A 17,015-nucleotide genomic window follows, 5' to 3' on the forward strand; every position below is an offset into this window, starting at 1 on the left:
TTATTTAGCTGAGACTAAATATTTGAAAACCATGGATATCATGGATATAGGTCACAAGGGACAGGACCCAAGAAAAAAAAAAGATTGAGTCAAGGTAGAAAGTAGTAAATTTGATGTGCATAGGCAAGATGGAATGACGGGTCTGCCAGGGTGTCCTGCTTGTGAATTTTGGGCAAAAGATTCAAGTGCACCATGCTGTGATGGGACACCACGAGGCTGGAAGCTGTGGACAGAAGATCTAAGAAAATGAGATCCCTGATGGTCTGGGAGATCATGGCCTGCTACTTGATCATAATTGAGGTATCTGGAGGTACCCAAGAGCTGACCTCTGGATTCTGCTTGCTGCAACAGTTGTCCTGTGGATAGTACAGAATTTTTGTATGGTGCGAAATGATTTATAACAATAAATATATCAAGAGGAATGCACCTTACCCATGAGACCTGCTAACTTTATACCCCAAAGTGCCGTTCCTGTGGCAAATGAATTCCAGAGGGTGCCAATCACTGCATACATCAGAATTGCTCCAAAGTTGTCAAAGAACAGTCTGCTTGGCATGAAGTACCCAGAGTCCAACACAATTGGTGGCAGAAGAAAGAGAAAGAATGTGTCTGGTTCCAGTTGGTACTCTGGTTTCTTGGCTGCTGCAAGGACAATGCCCCCAAGGCCCAAACCCAGTAAAATCAGCAGACAGCTTTCTGGCACCACAGTCGTCACCTTGCTTGAGAGATGGAACACTGTAAAGAACACACAGGGAAGATCAACAGGAAATTGATGCTTTTAATTATAAATATAGTCAATTTTAATGCATACAACTAGCAACTGTAGTTTCAGGTTTGAAAGTAAGGACATAATGGACACTCTAACCTGGACCCACAATACCTCCTCACTAGTCAAGGCATCACAGCAGCGTCTACACTTTGAGGAGATTGAGGTGTGCAAGGCTCCCCGACCCCATTCTAACAACTTTCTACAGCAGCACCATTGAGAGTGTCCTGCTTGGCCGCATCATTGTGCGGTGCGGAAGCTGCAAGGCATTGGGCCACGAGATCCTACAGAGGATGGTAAAAACCACTGTTACCTCCCTCTCTGCTATTTGTGGGATTTACCAGAGTGTTGGAGACAAAGTGACAAAGCACTGTTGAGGATCCCTACCGCCCATCCCACAATCTCTTTGACCCACAACCATTAGGAAGGAGGTACAGAAACATCAGGACTGGGACTACCAGTCTGGGTAACAGCTTCTTCCCTCAGGCTGTGAGACTATTGAATACATTGCCACCACTGAGGTCTCGTCACTAGGACAGCGAGCTGGTAACTGTATTGTTTACCTGTGCTGAGCACAACATGCACTTTGAATTATATTGTATTAACTCATTTATGGTAGTATCGTGGTTTACGTGCTGGATGCCATAAATGTTTTGTGGGTGCCCCCTGTTCCAGAGGAATGTTGTTCCACACATACAGCCAAATGACAATAAACTTGAGAAGCAACTGGTAAGGAGGTGTTCAGAGATGAGTGCTGGGCTGAGGAAGGGTGCAAGATGACAGGTAGGTAGTGCCAAGTGGCGAAGGTGAGTGGAGGGTGGTGGGGGGAGTTGGAAGACAGTGGCTGGTGAATGATAGATGGAGATAAAGAGAGAGAGAGGCTGTGCTGTGCTCCGTATCTCCCTCTAGCAGCCATCTACAGCCTTCACACTCCCATCCCCCACCTTGTTCTGTTTCTTTCCCCTTTTTCTTCCTTTAGCCTGCCTCTATTTTTCACCTGCCATTATCTTCCAACTCAATCTCCCACAGACCTCCGCTACCTGGCGCTACATCCCTTTCCTCCCTCCCACAGATGCTGCTGGACCTGCTGACTTGTTCCAGCAGATTGTTTCTTGCTCCAGATTCCAGCACTAGCAGTGCCTTGTGTCTGAATGGCATAGGGAGGACTAGCCCAAGTTATAAAGATTTGTTAGCAGACTGAAAATATAGACAAGAAAGAGGTAAGCATATTTTAATTTGGGGACAAACATGAACTCATCCATTTTGGACCCAGAAGAGATAGGGAACAGTGCTTCCTAAATGGTAAAAAGATAGTAGTGGAGATCCAGAGTCGTGAACATCCAAGTATGCAGATCACTAAATGCCATAAACAGGCATAGAAAATAATTTAAAAAGGATTACGGAACACTGGTCTGTTTCCAGAGGAATTGGGCACAAGGGCTTAGAAGTTGTAAGCCTCGACAGATCAAATCTGGAGTGATAAACAGTTCTAGCTACTGTAATGTTGGAAGGAGAACTTGGCCTTGAGGGAGGGCAACACACATAACCAGAACGTTATTACGACGCTAAATTACATGAAAGGAAAGTAGGGCTGTATCATTCCATGGAGCTTAATAAGCTTTGGTCAATTTTATTGTCTTTCAAGATATTACAAATATCCGATGAAGTAAAAATATTTCTGTTGAGTTTTAAGAGAGGTATCTAGAACTTGTTGTGGAGCTTAATAATTAATGTCAGGTGATAGATCGGGAGATACTTCCATATGTTGGAGTTTGAGAATTTATACAAATGGCATTGATTTCAACTGTTAGCTTTAAATATGAGGTTGGTAAGCCATTGTTAACAAACAGATATGAAGGGATATGGAGAGAGAACAGGCATGTGGAGTTAGAACATTAATCAGCACTTATTCACAGAATGGCCAAGCAGGTTTGAATATTATCGAACCTCCTCCAGATCCCATTGATGGTGGCATGTTTGAAATAATGGAATTCTTCCAGAGATGGGACCTATATTTAGCTTTCAACAAGCACATACAAAAAGATTTGATGTTTTGAAATCTATTGTTCTTTGTGGGAGTTCAATTAATCCAAATCATTTACCTTGTAGAAATGATATCAGCTTATAAAGTACTCTATTGGATGTAAAGTACTTCAGGAATGCTTGAGGCTAGGAGAGATACTAAATCAGTCCACACTGTTCAGTAGTTTTTTCATTTAATCTTTTTTCCACTATGGTGCAACATAATCAATGTACAGGACATTCTGTAATACCAACATGGTCAAAAGTGAAAGGCAGAAATGCAGAAAGTTACCACACGCCTGGCCATCCATAACTCACAATTATCAAGCTCGTCTTTTTTTTTTTAAATCAAGTGAACCTTCTTTGCAGCTATCCAATAAATTTTCAAGACTGGGTTGAGCGATATCAAATACTGGCCTGTGTATAACCAGGTTTTTGACAGCAGTCAGTTAGCACCACAGGAGTGATAGATAATAAAATTTTAAGTTTTAACTTTAAATTTCAGAGGAACGGTGCCATTGTAATGAAGATAATTCTAATCCTCGTCAAACTTCATTGGATAAGTCATTTACGAAACAGCAAATTCTGTTCTGGAGGCTCTGATCTTAAGAATCAATTGAAGTGATTTAAAATGAAGTGGAATATTTTGTTATCTTGGTTACAGAGTTATCATATCACCAAAAGCAGAGCAGACACAAGGTCTGTAGCCACCAATAGAAATAGCACTGCTCTGTTGATGGTGACCTCAGATTCGAAATGCATCCTCTCTCTGCGTCTGCAATCAAACAATGAGAAATATTGACAAATATGTCAGGGGCATATTTAAGATCAAGATACCTATGTTACAACTGCAACAGGGGACTATAGAAGCAGCAGACGATAATCAGAGATAGATGCAGAATGGAGAGCATCCTAACTGATTGCACCACAGCCTGGTTTGGAAGCACCAATGCTGAAAAATGAAAAAGCTGACAAAACGTAGCGGACACAGCCACTCCCCTCCGCACCATTAAGTACATCTACAAGAAGAACTACCAGAAGAAAGCAGCATTCACCAGGGACCTGACCATCCGGGCCATGCTCTCTTCTTCCTGCTATGTCCCACACCATCAGGTTCAGGAAGAGTTGTTACCCTTCGACCATCAAGCTCCTGATCCAGCATGGATACCTTCATTCACCTCAAAACTGAGCTGATCCTACACCCTACAGGCTCACTTTCCAGGACTTCACAACTCATGTTCTCAGTACTATTTATTTATTATTTGTTCTATTTGCAGTTTGCCTCCTTTTACACATTGGTTCTCTGTCAGTCTTTGTAGCTTTTCATTGATCCTATTGTATTTCTTTGTTCTACTGCAAATGCCTGCAAGAAAATGAATTGCAGGGTAGTATCTCATGACATATACGTAATTTGATAATAAATTTACTTTGAAGCTGCTTCACAACAGCCACAGCCCGTTGTGAATAGTCAACGGCAATTAAACAACATGGTCACAGTAAAATTCTCTTCCTCAATAATGGAAATTTTCAGCAATAGAATACCAAAAAAAGGAATATTTGCAAGCTACCTTCAGCTCAAAGTACCAAATGGATTTGACATTGCAGTCTCTTCCTGAATCTCCACCATCACAGATTATTCAGGATTTGCAATTCTATGTCGTCTCTTGCCAGATCCACTCTTTCAGCCAGTCCTAATGCAGGGCCTCAAACCAAAACGCTGACAATTCCTTCCTTAACCCACTTCCCACTGATGCTACTTGATCCACTGAGTTCCTCCAGTGTTGTGTGTGTTTTTGTGTGTGTGTGTGTGTGTGTGTGTGTGTGTGTGTGTGTGTGTGTGTGTGTGTGTGTGTGAGAGAGAGATAGATATATATATATATATAGATATAGATGGATTTAGCCAGCACTGTCTGACTTTGCTAAGATATGGCAGCCCTGAAAATGAGACTGACCCATGTCATTCAGGATCCCATCACTGATCCCGATTGTCAGGGACTTTGTGGCAAAGTAGGCGCTAGTTGGTGAAGAACCTTTGTCTTCCAGATGTTTAGTGAAGATCCACGGTTAGATCTGCTTTGATGATAGATTCTATCTCCATATGTGCACATTCAGAAATGTCATCAGCATACGCTGGCCGAAAGACTGAGGTTAGAGTGACCTTCTATGGAAATGGAGGAAAGCTAAATGATTTGATGAAAGCTGACTTGAAGCAATTAATTCCAGCAGTGAGCTTGTTACAGGTGAAGTGAAGTTTTGATTGAAAGAAGTCCTAAACACAATTATCAGCTTTCTCTCAAACTCCTTTTGGGAATCATTAAGTGTTATCAACTGGCACTTAATCTCCAATAACCTAATCACTGATATTTAGAAACACCCAAGATGGCGCTGAACTGCACCCTTTATTGAGTCACAGCTCAGATTTTGTTGTTATTTACTTTTTAGGAGAGTAAGTAAAAAACAAAGGGGCGTTAGTGGTCAGGTTTGGGTTTTAGGGAGGGGGATGTGGGAGAATTAGAGATCAAGCTGCAGAATGAAGCACTGTTACGCACTCCACATACATTTCACAATATGTTTTGACGTACACATGATAAATAAATAAATCTGACTTTGCATTCTGTCAAGCACACTTGGCTCAACCTCATTTCAACCTTCAAGGGGTAAATGATTTGAAATCCAGGTGAGGTGAGAGCAACTAGCCTGGATGTTAGGCATCATGGAGCACACTGGAAAACTTTTCACATTTGCTTGAAGTTATAGCCATGACTAAAGCAGTTAGATGTGGTAGTTGGAATCCAGTTGTGTTAGCTGCAAAATAGCACAGGAGGATTTATTTTGGGCAGTGCCCCAGGCCCAACCATGTTCAAATGCTTCTCCAAATCACTTGTCCTTTTATGAAGTCTGAAATGATGTGTTTGACAATGATCCCTTTCGTTCATAATCTCATTATTTCAGGCTGATAAGAGGCGAGCAATGTCTGCATTTAGCAAGGATCAAACATTAACCATCTTCAAAAAAAAAAAAGACCGCCTTATAATCTTCTGCTGTCATATATCACTACTTCTGTCATTGCATCCACCAGTATGAACATTCTGGATGTCTTCACTGACCTGGCATTTGACAGGAATTGTCATAATGACACTTTGGCTGCAAAGCCAGATCAGCATCTTCTGCGTGTTCTAAATAGAACTATGTGCTGGTATTTGATCGAAGTTATCTCTTTCTGCTGATGCTGGCCCATTAAGAGAAAAGAAAACTAACCACCAAAATGAGCCGTCCTAGTTCATTGACAACTTTTCCAACACCCTAAACTTCCATTCTCTTCACAATATCATACCCTGGTGTCAGTAGGTATAATCACAAGGTGCAATGTTGCAACTCACCCCTTGAACTTCCCACCCCTTACCTTAAAGCCATGTCCTCTTGTATTGAGCAGTGGTGCCCTGGGGAAGAGGCACTGGCTATCCACTCTTATCTATTCCTCTTATTATCTTGTACACCTCTATCATGTCTCCTCTCATCCTCCTTCTCTCCAGAGTAAAGCCCTAGCTCCCTTAATCTCTGGTCATAATCCGTACTCTCTAAACCAAGCAGCATCCTGGTAAATCTCCTCCGTAAATTCCTCTGAACTACAAGACAGTCATCTTGAATGTTACAATGAAAGTGAGGATTTGCAGGATGCAATTGTCTAAAATATTGTTTGAAGGCAGTCCATTATCTGCACTAGTTGTCTCCTCTGATTTTATTCATTTACACTCAATCGAAAGGACGCGGCAGATGAATATCATCATGTTAGCAACTAATACACAGTTTTATAGTACTGTGCACATATTGGTAGTGTTCGTATCTGTTCTGTATTTCATTTAAATACATAAATTGTTACTCAGGTAACAGAAGTTTATCTTTTATCCTTTTAACTATTTCCATTAAACTTCAGTTAATTGGGGCAGCCGCTTAACTGGGTCAAAATGTTCTGGTTCTGATGAGTCCTAATTAGCCAAAATCCACTATACTTCAAAATTAAATTAAATAGGTAATGCAAAAAGGAGTGGTAAATCTGTGGAATTCTTTGTCACAGGCAGCTGTGGAGGCTAAGTCTTTACGTATATTTAAGGCAGAGGTTGATCAATTTTGGTTGGTCAGGGCATGAAGGGATATGGGGAGAAGACAAGAGACTGGGGCTGATTAGAAGGAAAATTGGATCAGCCATGATGAAATGGTGGAGCAGACTCAATGGGTCAAATGGCCTAATTCTGATCCTATATCTTTTGATCTTATGGCGGGGGGGGGGGGGAAACGGTAGTGTTTATGGGTTCAATGTCCATTCAGAAATCCGGTGGTGGGAAAACTGTAGTTCCTAAAATGTTCACAAGATCACAAGACAAAGGAGCAGAAGTAGGCCATTCGGCCCATCGAGTCTGCTCCACAGCTCCCCCATAAGTTAAACTATTCACCCATCCAGTTCCAATTTCTGGCTTTTTCCCCATATCCCTTGATACCCTGACTAATTAGATACCTGTCAATCTCCTCCTTAAACACCCTCAATGATCGGGCCTCCACAGCTGTATGTGGCAACGAATTCCACAAATCCACAACCCTCTGGCTAAAAAAATTTCTCCTCATCTCTGTTTTAACTGGGTACCCTCTAATTCTAAGACTATGGCCTCTTGTCCTGGACTCACCCACCAAGGGAAACAACCTTTCCACATCTACTCTGTCCAACCCTTTCAACATTCGAAATGTTTCAATGAGATCCCCTCTCATTCTTCTGTACTCTAATGAATACAATCCAAGAGCCGACGAACGCTCCTCATATGTTAGCCCCTGCATTCCAGGAATCATCCTCGTAAATCTTCTCTGAACTCTCTCCAATATCAGTACATCCTTTCTAAGATAGGGGGCCCAAAACTGCACACAGTATTCCAAATGAGGTCTCACTAATGCCCCATAGAGCATCATCAACACCTCCTTACTCTTATACACTATTCCTCTTGAAATGAATGCCAACATACCATCCGCTTTCCTTACCGCCAATCCAACTTGATGGTTAACCTTTAGGGTATCCTGCACGAAGTCCCCCAAGACCCTTTGCACTTCCGATTTTTGAATTTTCTCACCATCTAAATAATAATCTGCCTGATTATTTCTTCTTCCAAAATGTACAACCGTACATTTGTCAACTTTGTATCTCATCTGCCATTTCTTTGCCCACTCTCCTAAACTGACTAAGTCTCTCTGCAACCTTTCCATTTCTTCAACATTTCCTGCTCCTCCACCTATCTTGGTGTCATCCGCAAACTTAGACACAAAACCATTTAATCCATAATCCAAATCATCGATATACATCGTAAAAAGAAGCGGCCCCAACACCAACCCCTGCAGAACACCACTAGTAACTGGCAACCAATCAGAATAGGATCCCTTTATTCCCACCCTTTGCTTTCTGCCTATCAGCCAATGCTCCACCTATTTCAATATATCTTTCCTATAATTCCATGGGCTCTCATCTTATTAAGCAGCTTCATATGCGGCACCTTATCGAAGGCCTTTTGAAATTCCAAATACACAACATACACAGCCTCTCCCTTGTCAATCTTATTCGAGATTACCTCAAAAAATTCCAATAGGTTGGTGAGACAGGATCTTCCCTTCATGAAACCATGCTGGCTTCGGCCTATCTTGTCATGCACCTCGAGGTATTTCATAACCTCGTCCTTGAGGATTGACTCCAATATCTTTCCAACTACCGATGTCAGACTAATAGGTCTGTAATTTTCTTTTTGCTGCCTCCTTCCTTTCTTAAATAACGGAACTACATTTGCGACCTTCCAGTCCTCCGGAACCATGCCAGAGTCTATTGATTCCTGGAAGACCATTTCCAATGCTTCCACAATCTCCAAAGCCACCTCCTTCAGAACCCTTGGGTGCACCTCATCCGGACTGGGAGACTTATCTATTCTTAGTCCACTTAGCTTCTCAAGCACTTTCTCTCTAGTAATCTTGACTGTACCTAATTCTATTCCCTGATACCTCTGGCTATCAGGTATATTGCTCATGTCTTCCACTGTGAAGACTGATGCAAAATACTCATTCAGTTCCTCCACCATCTCTTTGATATCCATTATAATTTCTCCAGCATCATTTTCAATTGGTCCCGTATCTACCCTCGTCACTCTTTTACTTTTCATATATTTAAAAAAAACTCTTAGTATCCTCTTTTATGTTAATTGCCAACTTCCTTTCATAATTCATCATTTCTTTCCTAATGACTTTGTTAGTATCCTTCTGTAAGTTTTTTTAAAGTCTTCCAGTCCTCATTTTTCCCACTAATTTTTGCTTCCTTGTACGCCGTTTCTTTTGCTTTTATTTTTGCCTTAACCTCTCTCGTTAGACACATTTGTGCCATTTTTCCATTCATGATTTTCTTTTTTCTTGGAATATATTTTTCCTGCATTTTCCTTATTTCTTGTAGGAATTTCATCCAATTCTGCTCTGCCGTTCCTCCATTTAGCTTACTTTTCCAATCGACTTGGGCCAGTTCCTCTCTCACACCACTGTAATTTCCCCTGTTCCACTGAAATACTGATACACCTGATACCAGCTTCTCCTTTTCAAATTTGAAACTGAACTCAATCATATTATGATCACTACTTCCAAGAGGTTCCTTTACCTCCAGCTCCCTAATCACCTCAGGTTCGTTACACAGCACCCAGTCCAAAACAGCCGGTCCCCTGGTGGGCTTCTGGACAAGCTGCTCCAAAAAGCCATCCTGTAAGCATTCTATAAACATTCTGTAAATGTTGAGTGTGTACATTCAGGTTCTTATACCTCCCTTCTCATTGATAGTAGGAATGAGAAGAAGGCAAGTCCTGGGTGACGAGGCTCCTAAATGATGGGTGCCACCTTCGAGTCATCACCTTTTGAAGGTGTCCTCGAGGCTGGGAAGGCTAGTGCCCACGATGGAGCTAGCTGAATTTAAACCTTTTGCAGCTTTTTCTGATCCTGTGCAATGGCCCCTCCACACCGGATCGTGATGCAGCCTGTAAGATTGCTCTCCATGGTACACCTGTAGAAATTTGCAAGCGTTTTTGGTGACATACCTCCTCAAACTCCTAATGAAGTGCAGCCGCTGTTGTGCCTTCAATATACTTGCATCAGTATGTTGGGCGCAGGACAGATCTTCAGAGGTGTTGATATACAGGAACTTGAAACTGCTGACTCCTCGATAAGGACAGGTGTGCGTTCCCACGACTTTCCCTTCCTGCATCCGCAACCAAGTCCTTGGTCTTATTGACGATGAGTGCAGGGTTATTGCTGTGACACCACTCAACTAGCTGATCTATCCCACTCCCGTACGCCTCCTCGTAGGCACTTGGAATTCTGCCAACAATTGTTGCACTGTCTGCAGACTTACAGTGTGAGCTGTGCCTAGCCACAAGAGTCATGTGTATAGAGAAAGAAGAATAGTGAGCTAAACACGCATCCTTCAGGGGCACTCGTATTGATTGTCAGCGAGGAGGAAAAGGCTTTCCGCTACCTGGTCAACAGCACACAGGGACGGTCAATGAATGCTAACAATACTACTAGTGTTCTCATCCTGTGACTAAAAACAAAGCTACTAATAAATGTATATTATTGAACTTCTGAAAAGACCAGCCAGAGTCCTTGCTCTGAATTGCCTTACAACAGAGAAGGCAAAACAAAAGCATTTAAGGATCTTAGGTGAAGACAAACTCAGGTAGTGCACTGTCAAATGACGAATCAGCACTGTTTCAGCTTCTGTATTAAGAGTGTTGATAATGCATTTAGAAACCCATCACTTTGCAACTTGGGTGTCATATAAGGAATTAAATCCTTCTGAAGGCAGCAAGACTGGGAAGGTGCAGAGTTTCCTAAATGGCTCATCATAACACTGAACTATTTACTTTTACCTGCAGGAAATTTGGCCTGAATTGCACACCCAGCAGTGTCTGGATCCTTTAATAGGTTTTGAAATCTCTCAGTACATTCTTAGACAGGAGAAAGTAAACAATTAACAGACCTACAATTCTGTGGAATTCTCTACAGGGGAGAACTCTTAGTTACTGCTCTGTGACAATTTATCCTTTTTCTTATTTGATCATTCAGTTAAAACAAGGTTACATCCATTGTTGCAAAGTTTGCAGATGATATGAATATAGGTGGAGGGGCAGGTAGTTTAGAGGAATAGAGTGGCTAGAAGAAGGACTTCGATTAGGAGAATGGGAAAAGAAATGGCAGATGGAATAATACAATGTTGGGAAGTGTATGGTCATGCACTTTAGTAGAAGAAATGAAAGGGTTGACTATTTTCTAAATAGAGAGAAAATACAAAAAACTGAGGTGCAAAGGGACTTGGAAGTCATTGTGCAGGATTCCCCAAAGGTTAATTTGCAGGCTGAGTCTGCGGCAAGGAAGACAAATGCAATGTTAGCATTCATCTCACGAGGACTCGAATATAAAAGCAAGGCTCCAATGTTGAGACTTTATAAAACACTGGTGAGCCCTCACTTGGAGTATTGTGAGCAATTTTGGCCTCTTATCTTACAAAGGATGTGCTGAAACCAGAGAGGGTTCAAAGGACGTTTACAAAAATGATTCCAGGGTTGAATAGCTTGTCATATGAAGAGCATTTGATGGCTCTGGGCCTGTATTCTCTAGTATTCAGAAGAATGAGGGATGACCTCATTGAAACCCATTGAATGGTGAAAGACCTTGATAGAGTGGATGTGGACAGGATATTTCCTATGGTGGGACAGACCAAGACTAGAGGACACAGCCTCTGAATAGAGGGGTGTCATTTTAAAACTGAGACAAGGAGGAATTTCTTTAGCCAGAGAGTGGTGAATCTGTGGAATTCTTTGCCACAGGCAGCTGTAGAAGCCAAGTCTTTATGTACATTTAAGGCAGAGGTTGATAGATTCTTGATTGGTCAGGGCATGAAGGGATATGGGGAGAAGGCAGGAGATTGGGGCTGAGAGGGAAAATGAATCAGCCATGATGAAATGGTGGAGCAGAATCGATGGGCCAAATGGCCAAATTCTGCTCCTATATCTTATGGTAATGATTTCTCATTAACAACTTATTCCTTTTTTTGCATCCTTTAACTGGGTAAAGTGAACAATAATTTGATTTCATCTTATATGTGAATGCAGGTGCACATATCACTCTGACAAGGATTTAGACATAAAATTAGGAGATTCACTATGCAAATTTTATCATTCAATCTATTGTGGGACAAAATGCTTTTGAAGCAACTGAAGAATGAAGATCTTTCTCTTTCCCCAAGTATGGCTCAGTGACATTATTACAGCTCGGGGCATCGGAATTCAGAGTTCAATTCCAGTGCCATCTGTAAGGAGTTTGTACGTTCTCCCTGTGACCGCATGGGTTTCCTCTAGGTGCTCCGCTTTCTTTCCTTAGTCCAAAGATGTACCAATTAGTAGGTAAATTAGTCATTGTAAATTGTCCTATGATTAGGCTAGTGTTAAATACGTGGGTTGCTGGGTGGCCTGGCTTGTTGGTCAGGAAGAGCCCAAATAACTAAATAACTAAAATGAATAAATAATCTTCCAGTATAGAGCCTTAATTATCAAGAATTAAACAGCTCCCTTGCTCCGTTTAAACCACAAGATAGTTTTTCTTATGGAATTGGATGAAAGATGGATTTAGCTAGGGCATCAAGACAACAGAGCTCCTCAAGAAAATAGCAAGAGATCTATTAACTCTTACTAAATCTAACAGTCAGCATATAGGGCTTTTTTCTTTTAATAAAGGAAATAGCAACATCCAATAATATTGTTGGACCTTACTGTTTCCTTGATACATTACCCCAGGCTGCATGCTCAAGTTTGGGTAGCGGACTACACCCAGGTCCTTCTTAGGCTACGTCTACACTAGACCGGATAATTTTGAAAACGCCGGTTTCGCGTAAAAAACGATAGGCGTCCACACCAGGCATTTTTCAAAATATCTCTGTCCTCATTAGAACGGATATTTGGGCGAATCTCCTCCTATTGGGCATGTGCAGGACACACAGAAAACAAGTGAAGAGGAAACGGTATACATGGTGCACGTTTGTCCAGTTACAGACTAGAAAAACTTAACAAGAATTGCTGTTGGCTCTCACGCAGGAGGACTTAAAACTAAAAAAAAAAAAACACAAATACTGGAGCATATGGAGGCAACCGACAGGGAGTTCACGGACAGTATGACCCGGCTGATGACGAACATTGACAAACTGAGCAACTCTGTTGCATTAATAAAGCACCTTGTTAAATGTATAAAACATGCCTGCATCAGTGTTATTTTGTATTTCCATACAATGTTAGATTAGGCTGTTACACATCTATTGTCAGAGAAGTACTTGCATAAATAGGTAAACCACCTTCATACAAGCAAGGACAGAAAACAGGGCGAAGTGAGTATACTTATTTATTCAGTAAGCTATGGGTCAAAGTCTTTGGTGAGTACATTTCTAACTCTTCTGGCTTTGGTCTCGTTGCCGTCTGTTCTGAATTTGTTAGGTTGTGTAGGGGGTTGCGTTCAAGAAAACAATGAAATGCCGCACTGCCACCATCTGTTTCGGCATGTCAAGACAGTGTTTTTAAAAATGTCCGTTTACCTCGTCCACACTGCTCTGCACAATTGGCGTTTTCAAATTTACCCACTCTGGAGGATGTTTTAGAAAATCTCCATTTTTGGGGAGGAAAATGCCGTTTCAGTGTGGACAGAGGGTCAAAATGAAGAGAAAAAGCTTCGGTTACGGATTTATACTGTCTAGTGTGAACGTAGCCTTAGTCTCAAAGGCTGCTCACTGATCAAACCACACCCTGTAAAGATAATTTTAACCCAAGATGCAAGACAGGAAACCCATGGGATCAGGATTGTTGGTGATAGAGCCTGACAGTGTTCCCAGTTAATTTCAAAAGACAGTAAAATTTGCCGAGATGAAAAATAACCCTTGCATCAGAACCTTCTAATTTTCCATCGGGTAGATTAAAAATACCTCTAAATACTTCACTCTCATTGAGTTGTTTCGTACATTTTGAAAGCTAGAAACACACTGTCACAGGAGATATTAAGTGCTGTGAGATTAGAACTGAAATACATCCTACACACCATGCTAAGTAAGCTATTAAATGATTCCTAACAGCAGTGACATGTAGAATGCAGGACAGAAACAAAAGGAAATTGCTGTATTCTCAATTAGAGCTTTTCTCTCTCTCTCTCTCTCATATTAACTTAAACACTTAAAGACCTTTACCTTTAATCATCAGCCTTTTCATGTTTCAAGAACCTAAACACAATTGCTGAACCAACAGCTATGACCAACTCAATTTCTACAACAGAGAACATACAATATTGGTATAACACAATACAAACTGTATTTTCAAATATGAAACATTCCCACATTTACATCTTTCATGAGAATGAACCGATCACTTTTCATACAGATGTAGTTCAGTGCTTTACGATGGGATAAAAGTACAAGCATGAAAAATGAAAATAAAAGACAATGCTAGTTAAAAACAATGTTAAATAAAAGGGTTTCGAGCCAGCATTTAGATGTGTCAACCGGGTCTGCATGCATCCCTTATAGTTTTAGGTATTGAATTTCACAGTTTAGGAGTGTAGCTCAAAAAGGTTGACCTGCCAATTATCTTTGAGGGAGATAGTTTAAATTTAAGAGACTGGCAGAAGAAGACCCGAGATCTTGAGCAGGACTTTTAAAGAAAACGATTCTGTGATGTACTCCAGTCCCAGGCCATTAAGAACTTCAAAATCAATTCCCAAAGGTCCAGGAAACCAGTGTAGATTAGCTAGAACTGGAGTGATGAGTTTTCTCAGATGGGTTTTAGTTAAAAGTCCAACAGCGATGGTTTGAATGAGTTGAAGTTTGTCAATAGATTGCATTAGAAAGCCAGTAAAAAGTGCATTGCAGTAATCTGGTCTATTCAAAATAAAAGTGTGAATTAGTTTTTCAGCATCATTACGTGACAAAAATGAATGTATCTTTACAATATTTCTGAAGTGTAGAAATGCTGATTTACTGATTTTTTTTGCGTGATCTTTGTGAATCAAAGATAACACCCAGACTAGTTACTTCTGATTTTACAAGGGGAGCCAAGTTCCCAAATTTATCAAGAAGTTTATCTCTTTTGGCTTGGGACAAACCAAAAGTATTTCAGTTTTATCGTCATTTAGTTTTAGGAAAGTATTACGCATCCACTTGTTTACTGCAGCCGTACGAGGTCAGAGAAGATGGGATGCTATCATTATCATCACGCTCAATCAAGACATACAATTGCGTGTCCTCTGCACAACTGTGGAAATCAAATTTATACTCTTTAATGATGTCTCCTACGAGGAGTGTGTATAAGAAGAAGAGTAGGGAACCAAGACAGCTTCCCTGAGCAACACCAAAAGGTACGTCATATCTCTTAGAAAAATGGTCTCTAGCACAGACAAAAAAAAAGTCTCTCTCCAAGACAATATGAATGAAACCAATTAAAGGGATTACCAGAGAGGCCAACCCAGTTCTCAAGGCGACCTAGGAGAATGCTGTGATCAATTGTGTGGATGGCAGCACTTAGTCTCAGCACTGATGCAACAGGGTCACATTTCTAATCCTTCTAGATCTAAGGTCACTGATCATTTTGGTAAGGGCTATCTCCATGCTGTGGTTTACTCCAAAACTTAATAAAATAACATTCAGACTTGTAGGCAAGCTTGTTTCAGATATGAAATGCCATTTCACAATCATGGACTACATAACTTCATGATGGAGACACTGTAATAGGTGTATAGGTTCTCCTGAACAGCGGCCAATATCATGCACTCTCAGCAGAAGCAACACTACAGCACTGTGGAACTGTGCAATAACTGGAAATCGTGCTGATCACAAGACACTTCTCCAATATCCAACCGCACTATCTTCACTGAGGAACCAAAGCTAAATACTAATCACTTGCTGCTCTTTAAATAAAGAATACTGAGATCTAAAAATTCATTTGTGAAACACTGGGAAAACAGCTCTATCCTGTTAATGTGGCATGAGGCAATTTTGCACCCGATTTTAGAATTAATGGCAAAGGTTAATTTCAACTACAATACCTTTTGGTTGTGAGGTTTTGTTGCAAAATGAAGTTCAAAATTAGTTTACTATCAAAGTAAATATACATCACCATACACAACACTGAGATTCATTTTCTTGTGGGCATTGACAGAAAATACATGAAGCACAACAGAATCAGTGAAAAACTGCACCCAACAGGACAAACAACCAACCTATGTACAACAAACGGGAGAGATGCACACTGACACAAAACTTGTGACATGCACCAAGATCCAGTGAAAACCTTTTGTTTATATGCAGGTCATTCCATACATAAATGTACTGAGAAGGCACAAAAAAAAAGAATGCAGAAGATAGTGTTAAAACAACCAAAAAAAGTTCAATGCAGGTAGACAAATGATATGCAAGGGCCACGAAAAGGTTGACCGTGAGATCAAGAAGCTATCTTTGTTTGTAGAAGATCTCTGAGGTTTTATAACCATGGGAGGGGAGCAGTTCTTCAGCTGAGTGATACAAGGTTATGTATTTTCTGCCTGATGAGTGGGGAGAAGGCAGACAACGATCAGGATGGGAGAGGTGCTTGACTATGTTGGCTGGTTTTATGAGGCAGCAGGAAGTGTAAAGAGAGCAAATGGAGGGGAAGCTGGTTTTTATGATACATTGAGCTGTGTTTACAACTCTCTAAGGCTTCTTGTGGTCCTCAGCAGAGCGGTTGCCATACTATCCAGAATGGATATTTCCATCTCCTTCCTATACTCTGTCATCATTGTTTCAGATCTGGCCCTCCACTGTGGTAGTACCAGCAAACTTCTAGATGGCGTTACAGCAGAATCTGACCACACTGCCCTGCCATGCACTGGTACTGAGGATACTAATGGAGAAGGTGTTCCAGTCTGTGCTTACTGATTACTGTCTACTGGTCACAAAGCCAATATGTACTTGCGGTGGAGGGGAGAGGGGGAGAAGAGGGTGGTTGGGGGTTCCAATTTCCAAGTATAGGAGTAATGAGATAAGGCAGGTTAGATAATATAATAATGAAGTTACCACTGTCTATTTTTAGATGAATTTGCTGAGGAGCAATTAGTGAATAGAATATAGGGGTGGCCAGGTACAGATTGGGGGATTTCAGAGGAG

The 17,015-nt window shown here is 41.1% G+C and overlaps 1 protein-coding gene across 1 annotated transcript in view; it reads right to left on the reverse strand.

Annotated features, from left to right (window-relative positions):
- Positions 1-17,015, reverse strand: part of slc9a5 (solute carrier family 9 member A5) — a 181,203-nt gene that overhangs the window by 141,556 nt on the left and 22,632 nt on the right. Inside the window, exon 2 of the mRNA XM_072279421.1 lies at positions 433-735. Coding sequence (XP_072135522.1) covers positions 433-735 — 303 coding nt within the window. The remainder of the gene's footprint in view (positions 1-432; positions 736-17,015) is intronic.

Source organism: Mobula birostris, chromosome 15 (genome assembly GCF_030028105.1).
Source record: "Mobula birostris isolate sMobBir1 chromosome 15, sMobBir1.hap1, whole genome shotgun sequence".
Classification (NCBI taxonomy): Eukaryota; Metazoa; Chordata; class Chondrichthyes; order Myliobatiformes; family Myliobatidae; genus Mobula; species Mobula birostris.